This window comes from Pelobates fuscus, chromosome 2, assembly GCF_036172605.1.
Source record: "Pelobates fuscus isolate aPelFus1 chromosome 2, aPelFus1.pri, whole genome shotgun sequence".
Classification (NCBI taxonomy): Eukaryota; Metazoa; Chordata; class Amphibia; order Anura; family Pelobatidae; genus Pelobates; species Pelobates fuscus.
The window spans coordinates 201206491-201225677 of record NC_086318.1 but is presented as its reverse complement, the minus strand read 5'-3'; the positions used below and the strand labels follow the sequence as shown (position 1 = coordinate 201225677).

The window sequence follows — 19187 nt, the reverse complement described above, 5'->3', positions numbered from 1 at the left end:
CATGTCGCCAGGAAATCCAACAGAGCGACGGTACTCATATCAACAGACGCCGAAAAGGCATTCGATAGGGTGAACTGGAGGTTTATGGCCGAAACGTTACGACATATGGGCCTTGGACCACACATGCGCTCTTGGGTCTCCGCGCTTTATACCACCCCGACTGCGAGGATCAGAATCAATGGAGCCTTGACAAAGGCATTCCCCATCAGTAACGGCACACGACAGGGATGCCCCCTGTCCCCTCTCCTGTTTGCCCTCACCCTGGAACCGTTCCTGGAGGCGGTCAGACGGGACGGGGGAATAGCGGGGGTCCAGGTGGGCGGAGAGGAGCATCGGGTGGCGGCATACGCCGACGATATGCTCTTCTTTCTAGAACAGCCACTAATATCTGTCCCCAACCTACTGCGGGCATTTGAGACCTACGGACGACTCTCCGATCTGAAGCTAAACATCGACAAATCCGAAGCCATGACAATATCGAGAGATGAGGGCCTCGAAACCCGACTCAGCTCCCAATTCACGTTCTCTTGGTGCACATCCAAACTTCGCTACCTGGGCACCTGGCTGCCGAAAGACCTATCACAACTATACCCACTGAACTTCCTCCCCATCCTGGCATCCATACAACAAGACCTGGCGCGCTGGACGGGTCACTACATATCGTGGTTCGGCCGCATTAATGCGGTTAAGATGAATATCCTGCCTCGGCTGCTCTATTTATTCGCAACCCTGCCAACAAGGATCCCTGGAGCCTTTTTCCGGTCGGCGGAGACGGCCATCCGAAGATTCGTATGGAATCAGAGACCGACCCGACTCCGCAAGACCATACTAGAACGCCCCAAAGCTGCCGGGGGGGTGGGGTTGCCCTCCCTCCTCGCCTACCATCAAGCAACCCACCTACATAGAATAGTAGACTGGCACGCCCATCCTAGCCCCAGACGATGGGTACAGATGGAGACGACACAGCACCCAGGTACCATCCCGTCCAGACTCTGGCTGGGGAGACTAACCTACACCGAATTACAGACGGGCAACCCCATCATTGATGCCACACTCAAGACTTGGTGCTCACTTAGATACACCCGTCAATTGACGACCACCCCAAACCCCCTCACCCCAATCACCTATAACCCCGACCTGGCAGGGGGCCTCCCCCCCGCAACCTTTAAAAACATCCAAAGGTCAAACTGGATCTACACGAGGCAATGGTGCACGGGAAATACACTCCGGCCACTGATGGACCTGATGGAAGGACGACCCCCCACACTACTGGACGCGTTTCACTACCACCAGGTGAAGAGATACTATACATTAATGCCCGGTAAAACCCAACTCCACAGGCAACTCACTGAATTCGAACGAATGTGCACAGACAGGACACACATCGAACACGGGATCTCCCGGATGTACAGTATACTTCAGGAGTCGGAGGACAAGGGCAGGCCAGCCTATGTTAACAAGTGGGAAGAAGAGACCGAAACCCAACTTACGGAGCAGGAGTGGGTGAAAATATACCAACTCACACACAAATGCTCCATAAGTTCGAAGTTCCAGGAAACAAACTACAAGGTATTGACCCGATGGTACCAAACACCGGAAGACCTCAGACGCATGCGAGTCACAGACACAGGGGAATGCTGGAGATGTGGGACCGAACGGGGTACCCACATACACATATGGTGGACGTGCCGGCACATCAAACCGTACTGGCAGATGATCCACTCAAAGATCAGGGTGATTACAGGCTCAGACATCCCCCTACAACCCCTACAGATGCTCCTACACCACACACCCATACCAATACGCACATACAAAAATTCCCTCACCATTCACTTACTTACAGCAGCGAAAGCCCTTATACCACTACACTGGAAAAGCACAACGGTCCCCACACTCCAGCAATGGGTGGATAGAGTCGAAACCATCTATGACATGGAGATCATGACCGCCTCCCTGCAGGGGCGCTCCGACAAGTGTGCTCTTAGGTGGTTCCCATGGAAATCATATCTGTCAAATAGGACGGCATAAGCCGCCATTCGAGGTCACACAAGGGTGAGACACCCGAGACGCGGCCACCAACGGCCTATGAGTAGACTGCTGTTGAAGGGCGCTGTTGGCATGGGCGCGCGGGCCGAGGGGTCAAAGGCCGGACACCCCCACCCCCCTGTTCCCCCTGTCTAACCATCCTGATCCCAGGAACCCCCCCCCCCAAAAGCAAACTACTTGGACCGATAAACCGTAGAGACATCCCTACTTACCCTGACCCGCTCCCCATCCTAAGACTATACTCGTTAGCACCTAGGACTGATGGGACTATGACCCACCCACTGTAAGCCATGACAAATGGACCTCCCCTACTAAGCACCTCAGCTCCACGAACACGGAAGGGGACAGGTTACGCAAACCCCAGACCTTGATATCGTTCTTTTACAACACCCAAAGTTTTAATCTACCCTGTTGGATTAACCTACAAAGTTATATAGTTATACAAAAACTGAATAGAATGGTAACACGACCTGTGCCTGGAACTAGACATTGTTAAAACTCAGCTATTGTGTATACTCTACTGTTATAACACTTGAGACACGGCTCTTGCATGAGCCTGCAAAATGTCTATATTACAAACTCTTGTATTCATTGACTGTACCATTCGAAAAAACAAAAAAAATAAAGAATTACAAAAAAAAAAAAAAAAATGTCAACGTGTTTATCAAATCTCTTATAAACCTCTTATGTTATAACTGAAGTGTGCAGCTAGCTTTACTGACCTAGCACATGAGATTAGCCATTGGAGGGGGCGACAACCTAATGGGGGTACCTAATGCACATGTGGGGGGAGCGCTGCGCACACATTATGCCTTTCCCATAGTCATTAATTATCTCAATGCTTTCCTATGAGGATTTTCTACAGAGTGAAGCAAGAGGACATCCAGTGTTGTTTTACGGAGTCAAACTCTGAGAAACTCTAGGAAGTGACTCTAGTATCTGTCTGGTAGACAGCCACTAGTGGCAGTCCTAACCCTTTAAGGTAGACATTGCAGCTTCTAAAAAATGGCGAGAAAGTGGGTAAAACCCCTAGACAGCCAAATGAAGCCATCAAGTTGTTGTTGCTGGGGACAACTGAACAGAATGTTAAAACCAGGACTGTCCTACCAGTTCTAGGACTGTTTGGAGGCATGCATATTTCTTAGATGTAGAACTTCACACTGCCATTGCTCTTCACACTGAATCTTAGAGATCTGAATCTTTGTCTTGGCTTTCTGCCAGTTATTGTTTTAAGCTCTGCCCTTAACACCTGTCAGTCAGCATAGACACATCAGAGACAAAAAAGGAAAAACAGACCCAGAAGTAATGTTTCTCTTATTCCAGTGCTATAGCTACAATTCAATGGTGTAATTTCCATATAAGTGGTAGTTCATCTTTCAGTAGCATTTGTAGAAACAATATACTTTATAACTCTTACCTTTGAAAAGCGTGCATTTAACCATTTTGTAAAGGTTTTCTTTTGTACATCATTGTGTTCATCTGCAAAACAATAATTTAAAATGTATTAGATAACACTACAGTTTATGTTACACATTAAACATTGATATCACAATATAAATTAAAGAAGAGTCATATGTACCATAAACACTGCAGCTCATTGCTAAGAGTCTGTAAGAACCTACCCTAAATGTGGAAGTCTGGTTCATTCATGTTTAGACAAATCGGGATTTTGGGGCGATTGGTGATTTGTCTGAAATCTGCAGTGCTGCAGCTGGAGCCAATGCATGGGACGTTGCGTTTGTTAGGTGATTCGGGTTAAACATCCCAACTATTTGTCCCCTGGGAGCTTGCTATCTGTGGGGATGTCAATGGGTTTTCGTCTCCCCCACTTTTTCTAGACCCCACAATGCACCTTTGGGTGGGGGCAAGGTGACTTAAACAAGTGCTAAAATTCAGAGTAGGGTTGAGGAGTCAATAACTTTTTTTTATTAATGAACCACTTTCAACCACATTAGATACAATGAACTTTTAACGTATGGATATTTTTTTTTACACAGTACGGAAGATGACATCTTTTAAATGAGCTCTATTTGCCGCCTTGCAATGTTGGGATCTTTCAATTGCATTGTTCATAACATTAGTTAGAGTTTCTGCACGGATATTCTCCCTGAGCTGCTCAAATGGATGCAGTTTGTTCACGTACACCTGCTCCTTCAGATATTCCTGCAGCAGGTAATAGGGACTTGGCAGCAATTAGTGCCCAGTTTCTATTTTCTAATTACAGTGAGTAGCTCTGTAGTGGGAAGGCATAAGGGAGGTATTACACCTTCCCTATACTAATATGGGGCTCATATTGACTCCTCCTCCCCCCACCCCCCAGGTTTTTTTACATTTATATTTTCGCTTAATCTGAATCATTTCGCATGGATGAAATTCATCCAAACTGAAAATCCACATGCATGAAATTCGGTCAGTCTTTTCTCTATGTACAAGTCTAATTTTTGTGACGGTGTTGGGCCAGCTCCATATTTTGAAAATATCTGTCCAGAAATGGTTTACCACAAATTGAGAGGATCAAAAAAGTAGGTTTGAGAACACCCAGTAGTTTCTTCAGCAGGTAGACTTTATTGTGGAGTACAAAAATTTAGACAACATTTCGGCTCCCATTAACCTTTGTCAAGACTTTCCAATGGCTTAGAGAAACCAAAATGTTGTCTAAATTGTTGTACTCCGTGCTCAACCCTACTTTTTTGTTCCACTGGATTTCTCTGGGCTAGGGCCCTCCCTGTTTTTTAGCACCGTAGTGGGAGTACTTCCTGAAAAAGTGTGTGTGCAAGGTCCACTGAAAATTCTACAAGACAAATTCAGAGAATGAATGCCTTGAAGGGCTACCAGTCATAGTGGCTCAGATGCATGTAAATGTTATCACTAGCATTAACCCCATCTCATTATAGATGTAGATGCCTGACCACACAAATGCATGTGTGGAGAGTGGCTACAAAACAATGGGTAGCCAGTGGTCAGCTTTAGCTCTCGGCTGATGGTCTTAGTTACTGCCAGTGCCCAAGCCAATTCAAAAGTTATACTTTTCAAAAACAGTTTAGTCCCGTAAAGTAAAAAGGCACCCAGAAACTCCAGCCCTCATAATGAATTCATAGAGATAAAGTTGTTATGAGGGCAGAGTGAGGTCCGTGTTACAGTCAATAAATCCTCTACTTGTTGCCACAGATCTAATGCAAATGTAATAATATATGTAGGTTGATTCAAATGGCTAAATTCAGACAAAACCTTTTCTTGCACTGCATATGCCAAAGGAATTTCTGTATTTAACAATCAAGCAATTAAAGAAGTTGAGCTTTTTGTAATCGAGGGTAGAATTCTACAAATTCCACAGCGACAGATCCACCTACACAACAGAATAGTAAATGCTACACTGCCAGCCAGCCATTCAGCACATAAACAAAGGCTATCTGTGAACTTAAGAACACATTTAAAATCAATGGGAAACATGCAAATCAACCAACAAAAATTAGATTCAGCAGCCTGAACCAAAATCTTCAAAAGTTTATTTAAAAGGACACTCCAGAGTAGATGACAAAACAGAGTAGTGTTGTAGTTATGGCTCAGCAAGGGCGTCAGTGCAGTTTTTATCAAACTATTTACAAAGAATATCGCCAGAAAATGAAGGATACCTGGTCCTTATCCACCCTCTGTTGTGTGTCATAAATGTGAAGAATACAAATAATATGTATACTGGAGCCCATACCAATTTGGCAGCACCAAAACACTATGGGGTAGAAGCAGTTCAAAGGTGACAAAAAGGCTAATGGGGATTCTCCTACAGTAAAATAAATTAATTGATGTACCCGAATCCCCCATTCCTCCAATGCTCATAGCCATTCATGCCAGAAGTACAGCTAAAAAAAAACTACAATACGTGGAACAGACATGAAAAGAGTTACATTTCATCCATACTCTCTATCACTATGACATGCAACATAAACATCATTATTGCATATTTAGCAATGGAAAGATAAGCAGCATTATTAGTTATTTTTAGTATAATCAATCAGCCAGTGTAAACAAATAAACCCAACCATAAAACATACATAATTTGTGCTAAATTGCCATCATTTCGTTTGGATAAAATGAACAAAGTGCATAAAACAAATCAAGTTTAAAAGTCCTGCCAAGTCTGAGCCAGGATGAAACAGTTACAGTTTACAAAACAGAATTTAAAAAATAAAATGCTTACATAATTTTCTTTCTTTTCCTGGCTATTATACATGTCACCATCACCTATGGGTTAAGCTCCTCCCTCCCAGCTGATTAGGACAGGAATATTCAGATTACATTTAATTAAGGTATAAAGGAACACCTCTCCTAACCTGCAGTATATATTTTTTGGGTGATGCTTACATGGATAATATCCAGGAAAAGAAAATAACGTTAAGTATTAAAAATATGTTCTGTTCTCCTGGCTAATCCATGACAGCTTCGCCTATGGGAATTCCTAAGCTGTAATGGGTGGGCAATACAACAATAAAACCCAATAAATCCCAAAAGAAATTGTAATAATTAGACATGGTTGACTCTAGCACACTATGCCCAAGGGATGATGTGAAAGATGAAGCAACATCCAGGCGATAGTGTATGACAAGTGTTGGAGGAGGACCAAGCAAATGGTATCAGTAGAAGCCTCCATCAAAGACAGCCGTTAAGGAATGCGCTTTGATCACTTCTGGCATAACTTTTCCTGCCACTCTGTATGCTTTTCTAATTTAAATATACCTGTCCTAATCGGCTTAGAAGGAGGAGCTTAATCCATAAGTGATGCTGACAAGGATAATAGGCAGGAAATCTATTTCTATCACAGTAAAGCTGATTGGCACAGAATCTTAGATTGAAGACAGACACAAAAAAAACCCCACCAATCTGATTTCACTTATGCAATTTCCTTTGAACACGGAAAACATTTGTTAATGGCCTTACTGCTGAGTTCTGCGTGTTAAGTGAGGCGTGAAGGTTACTTTATTACAACGCTGGGCAGACAGACTAGAGATAGGGGTGGCCTCTGTTTTTATCATATACACGTTACTTCTATTTGTTGTTTGACATTACATGAAAGGGTCTGTCTGGCAGTATTAAGAATGCCTATGTTTCTAATGTTTTAGAATTAAGGTATCCCATAGATATCACAGCTGAACTGGTTTTGTTCTATATTCCCAACACAGCTGGACAACATCTGCACTAAAGCAACAAGTGTATTACACTGGACATAATAATGTTTGCCTATTGAGATGTGTAGATACTGGGCTAAATGTATATAATATATTAAAGTTATCCTGTATAAATTCCATATTTTCTAAGGGTTCTGTTCAAGTGAATAGTGATCAATTGAAAATTTAATTTGCAACATTTAAGTCAAAATTTTAATAGTTTGGGGAAATTTTTTCACACCTTTGGTATGCTAGCATAAATTTAGAGAATCTGGTTAGAAATTCACCATTGCTCACTCTTATAAACATCAGTAAACAAGCTCAGTACTTCCAAACAAAATGAAAATATTGTCTTGCTTTTAGATATATATATATATATATATATATATATATATATTTACACACACACTTGTGTTCAGGGCTTAGAAGCCGTAATGAAAGCATATTAAGGTAGAAACTTCAAGACCAAATATGTACAATATAGAAATATAGGAAACGCCGGTTGTGGTGTGCCAGAATCGACGATGTGATAGGCCTGTAATAAAGAGGTATTGATGATAGCATTGAAAGGGTAGTAGATAGTAGATAGTATTGAAAGGGAGTGGTGGGAGGGTCAAATTGCCAGACCAATAACAGTAGTAGGGAGAGGTCTGGCGTACCTTCAAGGACCACTATAGGCACCCAGACCACTTCAGCTTAATGAAGTGGTCTGGGTGCCAGGTCCACCTAGGATTAACCCTTTCTGCTGTAAACATGGCAGTTTCACAGAAACTGCTATGTTTACTTTAGGGTTAATCCAGCCTCTAGAGGCTGTCTCATTGACAGCCGCTAGAGGCGCTTCCGCGCTTCTCACTGTGATTTTCACAGTGAGAAGACGCCAGCATCCATAGGTAAGCATTGAGAATGCTTTCCTATGAGACAGGCTGAATGCGCGCATTCAGCCAATGACGGGGAAAGGAGAGGTACGTTTTTAACCCCTTCCTCTCCATCCAGCCTGGTGGGAGTGGGACCCTGAGGGTGGGGGCACCCTTAGGGCACTATAGTGTCAGGAAAACAGTATGTTTTCCTGGCACTATAATGGTCCTTTAGTAGGGAAACATACATATACATACACCTATTGCATCTATTTATGACTAAATACTGTGTCATTTGAAATACATTAGTCTTGCCATGTTACTATTTTGATCTTGGTGAGCTCAAAGTCCAGTCTACTCTCAAAGTCCAGAGTGGATGCGAAGCTGTTCTGCCACCTAGACACGTGTCTGCACTCCATTACTCCAGGTATGCACCTCAAAGATATGAAGTGAGTGATGACCCTCAAGTTTATTCACTGATACAGGAATTGTACAGACAAAGGGGTTAATTTTTTTAGGTTAAATTAGTTAGCTGAAAGATCTCTGAGAATGTTTAATTCCCTGGTCAATTCCAGATAGTTCCCAGGTATTACTGAATACCTGTGTTATTTAATCTTGAAATTCACTCTGGACACTAACAAATGTTAGTGTCCAGAGTTGTGGACAGGACATACTTGAAAATGAGACATCTGAAAAATCTCAATATATCTTTCCTGGAAAAATATTTTATAAATAAATACATAATAGTTCTGCTGCTGGTTCTCACAACAGAAAGAGGACACTTGAACTGTGAAACCTGTGCTGCTTCAATAAAGCATGGCTTATAGGATAAACTCAACAATGTTGTAGAAGGTTTCAGAAGAACTGTTGGATCTTAAAGTCATTGATCCATGATGCTCCAGGCACACTCATCTTCTATAAAAATGATGTATGAATGCATGTGCGCTCTAGCATTCTATCCAAAACAAAAGTACGGTATGCATACTTAACCCCTTAAGGACTGGACTTTTTTTGCGATGTTGTACATTTGCGACCAGGCATCTTTTTACACTTTTGTGGTGTTTGTGTTTAGCTGTAATTTTCCGCTCTCTCGTTTACTGTTCCTATACAAATTATATATTGTTTTTTTCAGGACAAAAGGGGCTTTCTTTACATACCATTATTTATATAATCTCATGTAATTTAATTTTTAAAAAATGAAAAAATATGATGAAAAATTGAAAAAAATACATGTTTTTTGACTTTTATGTGAAAAATCTTTTATTCATCTACAAAAGCGAATGAAAAAAACTGCTAAATAGATTCAAAATTTTGTCCTGAGTTTAAAAATACCCAGTGTTTACATGCTTTTTGCTATTTTTTTGCATGTTATAGGGCTATAAGTACAAGTAAGATATTGCGGTTTCAAAACATATATTTTTAAAATGTATCAATAGTGACATTGTAACACTATTATCTGTCATAAATCGCTGAATAACACCCCACATGTACATATTTTTTTTAAAGTAGACAACCCAGGGTATTCAATATGGGGTATGTCCAGACTTTTTTAGTAGCCACTTAGTCGCAAACACTGGCCAAAGTTAGCGTTCATATTTGTTTGTGTGTGAAAAAAGTAAAAAACTAAATTGAACGCTAATTTTGGCCAGTGTTTGTGACCAAGTGGTTACTAAAAAAGACTGGACATACCCCATTTGCAATACCTTGGGTTGTCTTCTTTCGCAAATGGTATGCTATCATGGGGGTAATTCTCATTCCTGGGCTACCATACGCTCTCAAAGGCAACGTAACCAACCTGCCCATTTTCAATGTAAAAATATTTGACCCATATATTTGACCCTGTAACTTTCAAAAACGCTATAAAACCTGTACATGGGGGGTACTGTTATACTCAGGAGACTTTGCTGAACACAAATATTAGTGTTTCAAAACTGGAAAATGTATCACAACAATTATATCATCAGTAAACGTGCTGTTTATGTGTGAAAAATGCAAAAAAAGTCACTTTCACTGACAATATCATCGCTGTGATATGTTTTACTGTTTTGAATCACTAATATTTGTGTTCAGCAAAGTCTCCCGAGTAAAACAGTACCCCCCATGTACAGGTTTTAGGGTGTCGTAGAATGTTACAGGGTAAAATACAGTGCTAGCAAATTAAATTCTCTAGACTTTCGGCCTGGGTTGGCAGGCAGGTCCCTTAAATTGCAATCAATAAAATAACTTAATTATGTAAAAATATTACATAAATACGCACGTAGAATTTAAATATATGTGCATATTTATATATTTGAAGTCTACGTGTATATTTATATAATTATTTATGTCATTTTGTATATGGACATATGAATAGTTCGTATTCTTTTTATTTATTTATATATACATAGATATATATACAATTTCATTCTAAGTGTATTTTGATATAAATATATATATATTAATATCAAAATACAGTTAGAATAACATTTCGTATAGATATATAATTTTTTTTAATTTTTATTATTATTTTTAATTTTTTTAATTTAATGTAAATTATTTATTATTCGTATTTTATAATAATATATATATACAATATATATATATAGTTATTATATATATTATATATATACGTGTGTAAATTAATTATAAGTGTATTTTTATATTAATATATGTACATATTAATATAAAAATACACTTAGCATGACATTATATATATGATATATAGACATATATTATATAGGTATAATATATGTCTATATATCATATATATATACACATATATAATAATATTTTTTTTTTTTATTAACTTTCACTTTAATTTTTTTTTATGATTTTACAGCAGCAGGGAGACTGCCTGTCAGCACAGACAGTCCCCCTGCAGGCAGAGACTAGGACACCTATTGTGACCATGTGGTCGCCCTGTTGGGCGATCACATGGCCCCAGGGGTCCTAATCCGCCATGGGGAGACTGTCTGGGCTGCAGGCAGTCTCCCCACACCGGGAGCACCGCCGATCGCCGCCGGGGGAACGACGGCGATCGGGTAAGTACATTTTAAATTTAGGACGGTTCAGGACCGTCGTCGGTCGGCAAGTGAAAAATGCCGATGACGGTCCTGAACCGTCTTGCGTCCTTAAGGGGTTAAACACTCAGAGCTCCTGCACAGACAACAACGTAGTAGTTAAATTGATTTATATGGCAAGCTTTGGCTGTGCCAAGACAGCCTCGAAATAAGTAAAACTCAATAGTATGCTAGAGATATATATACATATATACACATAGAACAACTTAAAGCTAACTTCCAGATCATGATGCTCTAGATCAGCACATGGCATCTTTTTACCAAACGTTTACAGGTATATGAGCATGCGTCGTCCCTGAGGTCACAGGAATTTGCATTACATGTCAGGCAGAGCCATGACAGCAAGGTATATTATTATTATTATTATTTATATAGCGCCAACAAATTCCGTAGAGCTTGTACAATGGGTGGACTAAAACACATATAATTGTAACCAGACAAGTTTGCCGCACAGGAACAGAGGGGTTTAGGGCCCTGCTCAATGAGTTTACATGTTAGAGGGAGTGGGGTAAAGTGACACAAAAGGTAAGGGTGAATAATATTTACATTCACATTACAGGTATATGATGATATAAAAATGTTTTGTTTCTAAACAGCTTAACCCATTGCTAATTGTAAGCTGTTAATTAAGTGCAAAATCTGAAGATAGATTAGCAAGTTTCTGATTAAGGCAACTTTAAAATGAACCTGTTATTGAAATGTCAATGTCTGTACTCCCATTATTTCTCCTGTCTACAGTCTGAATTCAGCATTTTTTTTTCACCACCTTCTATGGAACTTCATTGCGTTTTAGACATTCACCTCCTTCCTAATGGATCCAGTACTGCTATTATCCTGCCTTTGTGGGGAGCAACCTTTGTTTTTGCTCTGCCTTTGTTTGAGAAGGCTCGGATGGCTTCCTCGCGCCTGACACGGTCCCAGGATGCTGCTGCTTCTGCACTGGAAGATTGAAGTCTGACAAGACAATAACTTCTAGGCTTGTATATTTTAATGACTAATTTTAATGACTAATCCTAATAAAAGGACTAGAACTATTTCAGTTCGTTCATCTATTTTGGCATAAAATAAATTTGTATTTATTTTTTACATTAAAGGTGCAGTCTAGGCACCATAACCATTATTATTAGTAGTAGTAGTATTATTTTTAATATTCATAAAGCGCCAAACAAGTTCCGTAGCGCTGTACAATGGGTGGACTAACAGACACGTATTTGTAACCAGACAAGTTGGACGCACAGGAACAGAGGGACTGAGGGCACTACATTACACTAGAGCTTAATGTAGTGGTTCTGGGGCAAAGAGCTGTCACTGCTGGCTCAGCAATACAAACATTCCTATTTCACATTGCTACCTAAGTGGTTGTCATACGGACAGAAACTAAAGGGACTTTTTGTACACTGTCCTGCAAGATTGCAGTACTAATGTTTACAGTCTACACACTCTTTATTCAGATGCTGAACACTCCCCACAGAGATGCATTGAGTTAGTCCATATAAATTCATCTTCTCTATTTGCCCATAAAAGAGTTAGCGTAGCTTGGCACAAATCTTGTTCCCATTGTGGTCCCTTCTATTTTAGCGTAAACTAAGAATGGTCAGAGTTACAGTTAATTCAACAACTCTCCAGATGCAGGAACTAAAGTGGACGTTGGTACATGACTCTGAAATAGGGACTGACCCGAAAAAAAGTAGGACTGTTGAAAGGGATTATGGAATATATTTAGTGAATTTCAGAGCATTAACATTTACTTAGTTCTGTACAGTTTTTACCATTTTTGGAAATCTATGTCAGGTAAACATCACAGGAACTAATTTAATTGCTCTGTCATTTGGCATAATTCTATTTTCACGCAATGAACAAATTATTAGCCTTGGGCTTTTTCAGTTATGGAACAAAGAAAGTAACATATACTATAAAATATCCTGTTTTAATGGATCTTGAAACACACAAATGATTAAAAATATTCACTCCCAACAAGTCTCTTTTCAGCCCATGTAACTAGGTAACATTGGCTGACTGTGATCCCCAATATATTAACAATCATCTGCTGTGCCTATGCCTGCTATAGTAAAATTGTATACAATGGCACTATGTAAATAAAGATAAGGGACGTAGTGTGCTCTATGTGAATTGCATGGTTGCTATGGCTCTGCCCAATGCCAGACCTTGTCAATTTGTCAAGTCAAGTCAAGGGAATTTATTAATTTTGCCGCAATTAAGTAACACAGAACTAATCAGGCCTCTTAAAAGAGTGGGGACATTTTCTTACACCTATTTATATATCATGTTACCAAATGATAAGGGTAAGTAAAACTCAAGGCTATAGTGCTCCTTTAACTCTACACTATTCCTAATCCTAAAACAACATTAACCCTTACCTTACCCTAAAACTAATTACAACCCTACCTTAACACTAACCCTTACCTACCCTTACCCCAACCCACAACCCTAAGGAAACCTTCTGCTTATATCAGTACTGATATAAACTGATGGGTTTCCTAGTTAAAACAGTAAGGAGCGGTGTTGCCACCATCCACTGGCTGCTTTTAGTATTACAGGGAGAGTTTCCTGTAATACTGATTGAAGCATGCTTTTCCCAGCTGATTACACAGTGATTGATGCTGGGCAGTTGGCAAAGCCCAATCACAATCAGCTTGGGAGCATGCAGACAGGCCCTATCACCATCTGTTCTCCCTTAGTACTAGCTACAGACTGAGATTCACCACAGCTGAGTGCTCAGCTATGGTGTCCTGAACGGATTTTAAAAGGCTGTATATAACTCTAACTTTGAGCACTGCATAAAGCTCAGCTATCTGTTTGAGGCCACTAAAAGAGCACCAGCCGACAGAGGGGGTGCTAGGTATCTACTAATACCTGGGTCTCCTGCAGTGAGCAGGGACTTAACCTTGCTCACATCACATTGCAGTTAATGGGGATTTAAATCCCTATTTAAAGAGCTGTATGATCTGCTCAGTTTGAGCACTGCATACAGCTCATCCGTCAGTCTGGGCCACTGAACTAGCCCGGGCCTGGGTCTCTGTGGTGTAAGCAAGGATTTAACCCTATTCACACCAAACAGACTTTCCGTGCCTGTGGAGGACAGCATGGAACATCCTAACATTGGGAAGAAGGATGAACAAAATAAACAAGAATATGGTCTTAGTTGTAAATGATCAACAAATCTATGATAAACACCTATACCATGGTGAATGTTAGATATTATTGTATGACCTAGACTGGGATAATTGACGGGGTAGCCCAAGTTTAAAAAAAAGAACTGTAATGCAATGTTTTGGTCACTATTGTTTAATCACTATAGAGGATTTTAAACATATTAAATCTCTGAGCTTGCAAAAAGATGGACACTAGATATTCTATAGTATTCCCTTCATGGTTGAATAATTTCACTTTAATGGGGACTCTGGAACCCTCGTGCATGAGTAAAAACGGATGTTTATTTCCCACATGCACATTTGAGCCATTGGCTCCGGTACAGAGATTTCCGATTAGAGAAGCCAAGATTGGTCATCTGTGCTTGGAAAACAAGGGTCGTCCAATCAGATAAGCTCCTCTCACAGTTTCATTCCTGTTTCTTTCCGAGTGAGTCAATGTTTCTAAGTGCTAACAGCTATTAGGAAGATGAAATAGGAGAAGCATTCTAGCGGATAAAGTGAATGGCAGGGAATCACCACAGTAATCAGCTTTCTCAAGCAGGGTAGTAAAGAAATACAGATTTATAACATGCTGTTTAAAAGTTTTATTCACGATGTGACCCAATATATGTTTGCATTTTCTGAAACCATTAATTTGACAAATTGTTATTATTGTTCAGCAGTACTTTACAATATTGTCAAAATGGGAATTTAACAATCAATTAGATAATTACAAAATGTTACAGAAGGAACAATAGGTTAAAGGGACACTATAGTCACCTGAACAACTTTAGCTTAATGAAGCAGTTTTGGTGTATATAAAAAACTGGGTTCACTTTCAAACAGATGTAATTTACCTTAAATAATTGTATCACAATCTCTAAATTGAACTTTAATCACATACAGGAGGCTCTTGCAGGGTCTAGCAAGCTATTAGCATAGCAGGGGATACGAAAATCTTAATTAAACAGAACTTGCAATAAAGAAAGCCTAAATAGGGCTCTCTTTACAGGAAGTGTTTATGGAAGATTTGTTTATAATTTGAGTATTTCAGTTGAATTTTGCAGCACTGTTTTGCAAAGACCCTACCCCTTTCCTTCCTACTCTCATTTTGCTGGCTGTAACAGTTGGTCAAGGATGTAACTGCAGTTATTAAACTTTTAAAAGTGAAATAACTTTTAAAAGTTTTTTGCAGGCATTAGGGGGACTGCCTGAGAGCTCAGAAAGGCCCTCGGCAGGCACTGCACAAGCCGGCTATTCCAGCCATGTGCTCGCAAGGACCCGCTATCACATGGCATGGGAGGGCCAGCGATTAGGTAAGTGGGGATTTACTATAGGACGTACCAGGTACGTCCGAGGTCATTAAAGGACCACTCTAGGCACCCAGACCACTTCAGCTTAATGAAGTGGTCTGGGTGCCAGGTCCAGCTAGGATTAACCCATTTCAGAGAAACTGCTATGTTTATTAATGGGTTAAGCCTTCCCCCTAATCCTCTAGTGGCTGTCTCATTTACAGCCACTAGAGGTGCTTGCGTGATTCTCACTGTGAAAATCACAGTGAGAGCATGCAAGCGTCCATAGGAAAGCATTGTAAATGCTTTCCTATGCGACCGGCTGAATGCGCGCGCAGCTCTTGCCGCGCGTGCGCATTCAGCCGACGGGGCGGAGAGGAGGCGGAGAGGAGGAGGAGAGCTCCCCGCCCAGCGCTGGAAAAAGGTAAGTTTAACCCCTTTTCCCCTTTCCAGAGCCGGGCGGGAGGGGGACCCTGAGGGTGGGGGCACCCTCAGGGCTATCTAGTGCCAGGAAAACGAGTATGTTTTCCTGGCACTAGAGTGGTCCTTTAATGACCAAATTTTGTTGGACATACCGTCGGGAAGGAGTAAGGGGATAATGAGGGTGCAGGGGACCTAAATAGTATAACACTATGAGGTCAGTAATACACATTTGTATTCTTGACTCTATATTGTTCCTTTAACATTAAATGAGGGTCCAGGTCAGTAATGATAACAAGTTCTACCCGTCAATTGTTTGATAATATGGATAAGGAAGAATTACACTCTGGCTTAGCATACCAACTCAACCAGTGTGGGCCAAACTCGTGGAACCCTCATTAAGTCCAGAAATGATCGGTTTAAAAAACAAACAAAAATAATTAGGTGTTCCTTTAAGCTTATTCACACAGGGGTAGGCAACCTTCAGCACTCCAGATGTTTTGGACTACACCTCCCATGATGCTTTGCCAGCATTAGGGCTGTACGAGCATTGTGGGAAATATAGTCCACAACATCTGGAGTGCCGAAGGTTGCCTAACCCTGACATAGGGCCTTCTCAACTTCTGTTTTTTTTCATATGTTGTTTTATAAATAAAATTAAAATAAAAAACTAAAAGAACACTACAAGCACAATAACCACTACAAGACAATGTAATGCTTATGTTGCCATGTTTAGCTTGTGACTGACTGGTTATTTACTAAAGTGGGAATTCTATGTGAAATCAAAGCAAATTAAAATTTTAAGGTCAAAATAGCCAATTTGGAAAAAGTCAGCTATGCTTTCAGGTTGGCTGCTCTGGCATTAACTTTGAAATTCACTTTGAATTCTAAATTTAGTAATTAATGCTGATGGTGTTAACAAGTTGCTGCTAACTGCTAAACAGGAAATAAAGTGTTACGAAAATACTTCAGTATTGAAGACTTTTGGGTAACTTTACTGTTCTATTGTGAGTTATCTCGCATTTAACTGCAGTGACATCATAGTTACATCCTTGTCCAACTGTTCCAGCCAGCAAAATGAAAGTAGGAAGGAAAGGGGTAGGATCCTCGCAAAACAGTGCTGCAAAATTCAGCTGAAATACTCAAATTATAAACAAATCTTCAGTTCAGCTAAATTTGGGGATTTTACTGCTCAGCTGTCAATTTACTGTATCTTACTGTTTAACATTTACAGTAAAGTTCCCATTACAGGATCCTTTTGTTTGCTACTATTCCCCCCTCATGATCCCCCCTCTTTTGCAGTGACTATAACATTTATCAAACAAATTATACATTTAATTGCAAATTCAGCCAAAAAAGAGAACCAATAGTCCCCAAATTAATTGTTATATTGGGACTGTAGGCTCCTTTCTGTCCACTCCCTTCCTTCCACATCCATTTGCATTGAAGAATTGAAGTTAAATAGATATTACTCGCACCATTTCAAGCTCCAGGACTCCTCAACGTGGATAATATGCTATGCTGAGAATTGATTGAAAGGTGAAGGGAGGGACCATATCTTTAAATAGCTTCTTTTTTTTTTTAATTCTTTTTTTTTTCTTTCAATAGCACGTACAGGTGCGCATCAGTTTATGGGCTTACGCAGAAGCCGACATTATCGACATTGTGGCAGAATACAGCGTAACAATCACAGTATTATAAGCCTCTGCTTTCTTATCAAAACCGAAGGCGCCTGACGGCCATTGAGGTTTTTCGTAAATTTTAACTTCACAGTACCCCTTGTGAGTATTTACATCATTTTACTTTCAGCTCAACCAGTAAACAATCTCTGTTAGGCTAAGGAAGAGGCCAAGTAAATTACAAACCCTCCTTCGGAGACCTTAGTCCTCTGTAACTTTGTAAACGTGGGTCTGAACCCAGACTTGGCACTCGCCGTTTGTAGGGGAAATTTATATTAGGTATATACACAGGCTAGTGGGCTAAAAGTAGTTAGCTATCATATGTGCCAGTTAAAACCCCTAACTGTGCTATCTAGTTCCTCCGTTCGCTAGATCTAGCCTGAGGAAACAGTGTGAAGCGTAGAGAAGAAAGAGAATAAAAAGAGAAATGAAGAAGGAAAGAACTTGAGAAGTATGTAACCAGGTCAGAAAGAGGGGAAAAGGGGACATAAAGTGGGGGGACGGGGAGAGGGAGGGCAGCCGGTCCTCAATCTCCCAATGTGCAGTGGAGCCTAGCCCAGCGAGGCATCGCTTCGGTCCAGAACTATCGAGGTACGACTTTAGGTGCCACTCGAGCCTATTGCGCTGTCGTCCCAAGGCTCCCAGAGTTTCCGAAATGTCGCGGACGTCCCCCTCACCCTTGCCGTAAGATCATCCATACTTCTACATTCTTTAATTCTAGATATAACTCCAGTGAACTCTGGACCCTCTGGAGTGAGCCATGCCGTCGCTATCGCTCGTAACCTTGTGTACCAATCTCTGTTCCCGCGTTGTCCACCCTTCCACCGATCTGTTTAATAAGTATATCCACGGATCCAATCTCAATGGTAAATAGCTTTTTTTATAAACATCTATATATCATGTATACATATCGATGGGCAGCACATGACACGGCTTGCCCTGTAGTATGCAGAATTCAGAAGAAGGTGTATAATATTAAGTAATTAGGCAATGAAGAATCCTGCAGAATAAGCAGTAAACATACCGCAAGGCAAAACTTTTCATGCGGTTTCATAAATATGGCAGAATGATATGTGTCCTTGAAAACATGGTGGATACAGTAACCCTATCTATGATACTTCTTCCTGTGAAAATACTGTGAAATATTACTCTTTTATTAAGTGATATTTTCCCTTTAAATATTAATTGTAAAGCATAGAAATATGAATCAACTAATTTTAAATTACTATGAGGTTTGGCAAGGTGAAAAGAAAGTTAAAGTAAAGTAATTGCTCCTAAATAATTCTAAGGTGAATGCAAAGAAAATGTCAAATTTATAAGTGTTTTAATGAATTCTGAAACTCTCTTAATGAACTCTGCAATTGTTATAAAATATAGCAATGGATACTAGCTAAAAATACTACTTTACTTTTTTCTTACATAAAATTGGAGGTTGTTATAAGACCAAAACGAGAAAGGAAACATTGAGTGCATGGGTTGGGGCTGACACTGTGAAAAGCTCTACTGAAAACAAACAAGCATTTGGC

General features: G+C 40.3%; 1 protein-coding gene across 1 annotated transcript in view; it reads right to left on the bottom strand.

Moving 5' to 3' along the window:
• Positions 1-19187, bottom strand: part of UTRN (utrophin) — a 583870-nt gene that overhangs the window by 557838 nt on the left and 6845 nt on the right. Inside the window, exon 2 of the mRNA XM_063443106.1 lies at positions 3464-3525. Within this exon, the coding sequence (XP_063299176.1) occupies positions 3464-3525 (62 nt within the window). The remainder of the gene's footprint in view (positions 1-3463; positions 3526-19187) is intronic.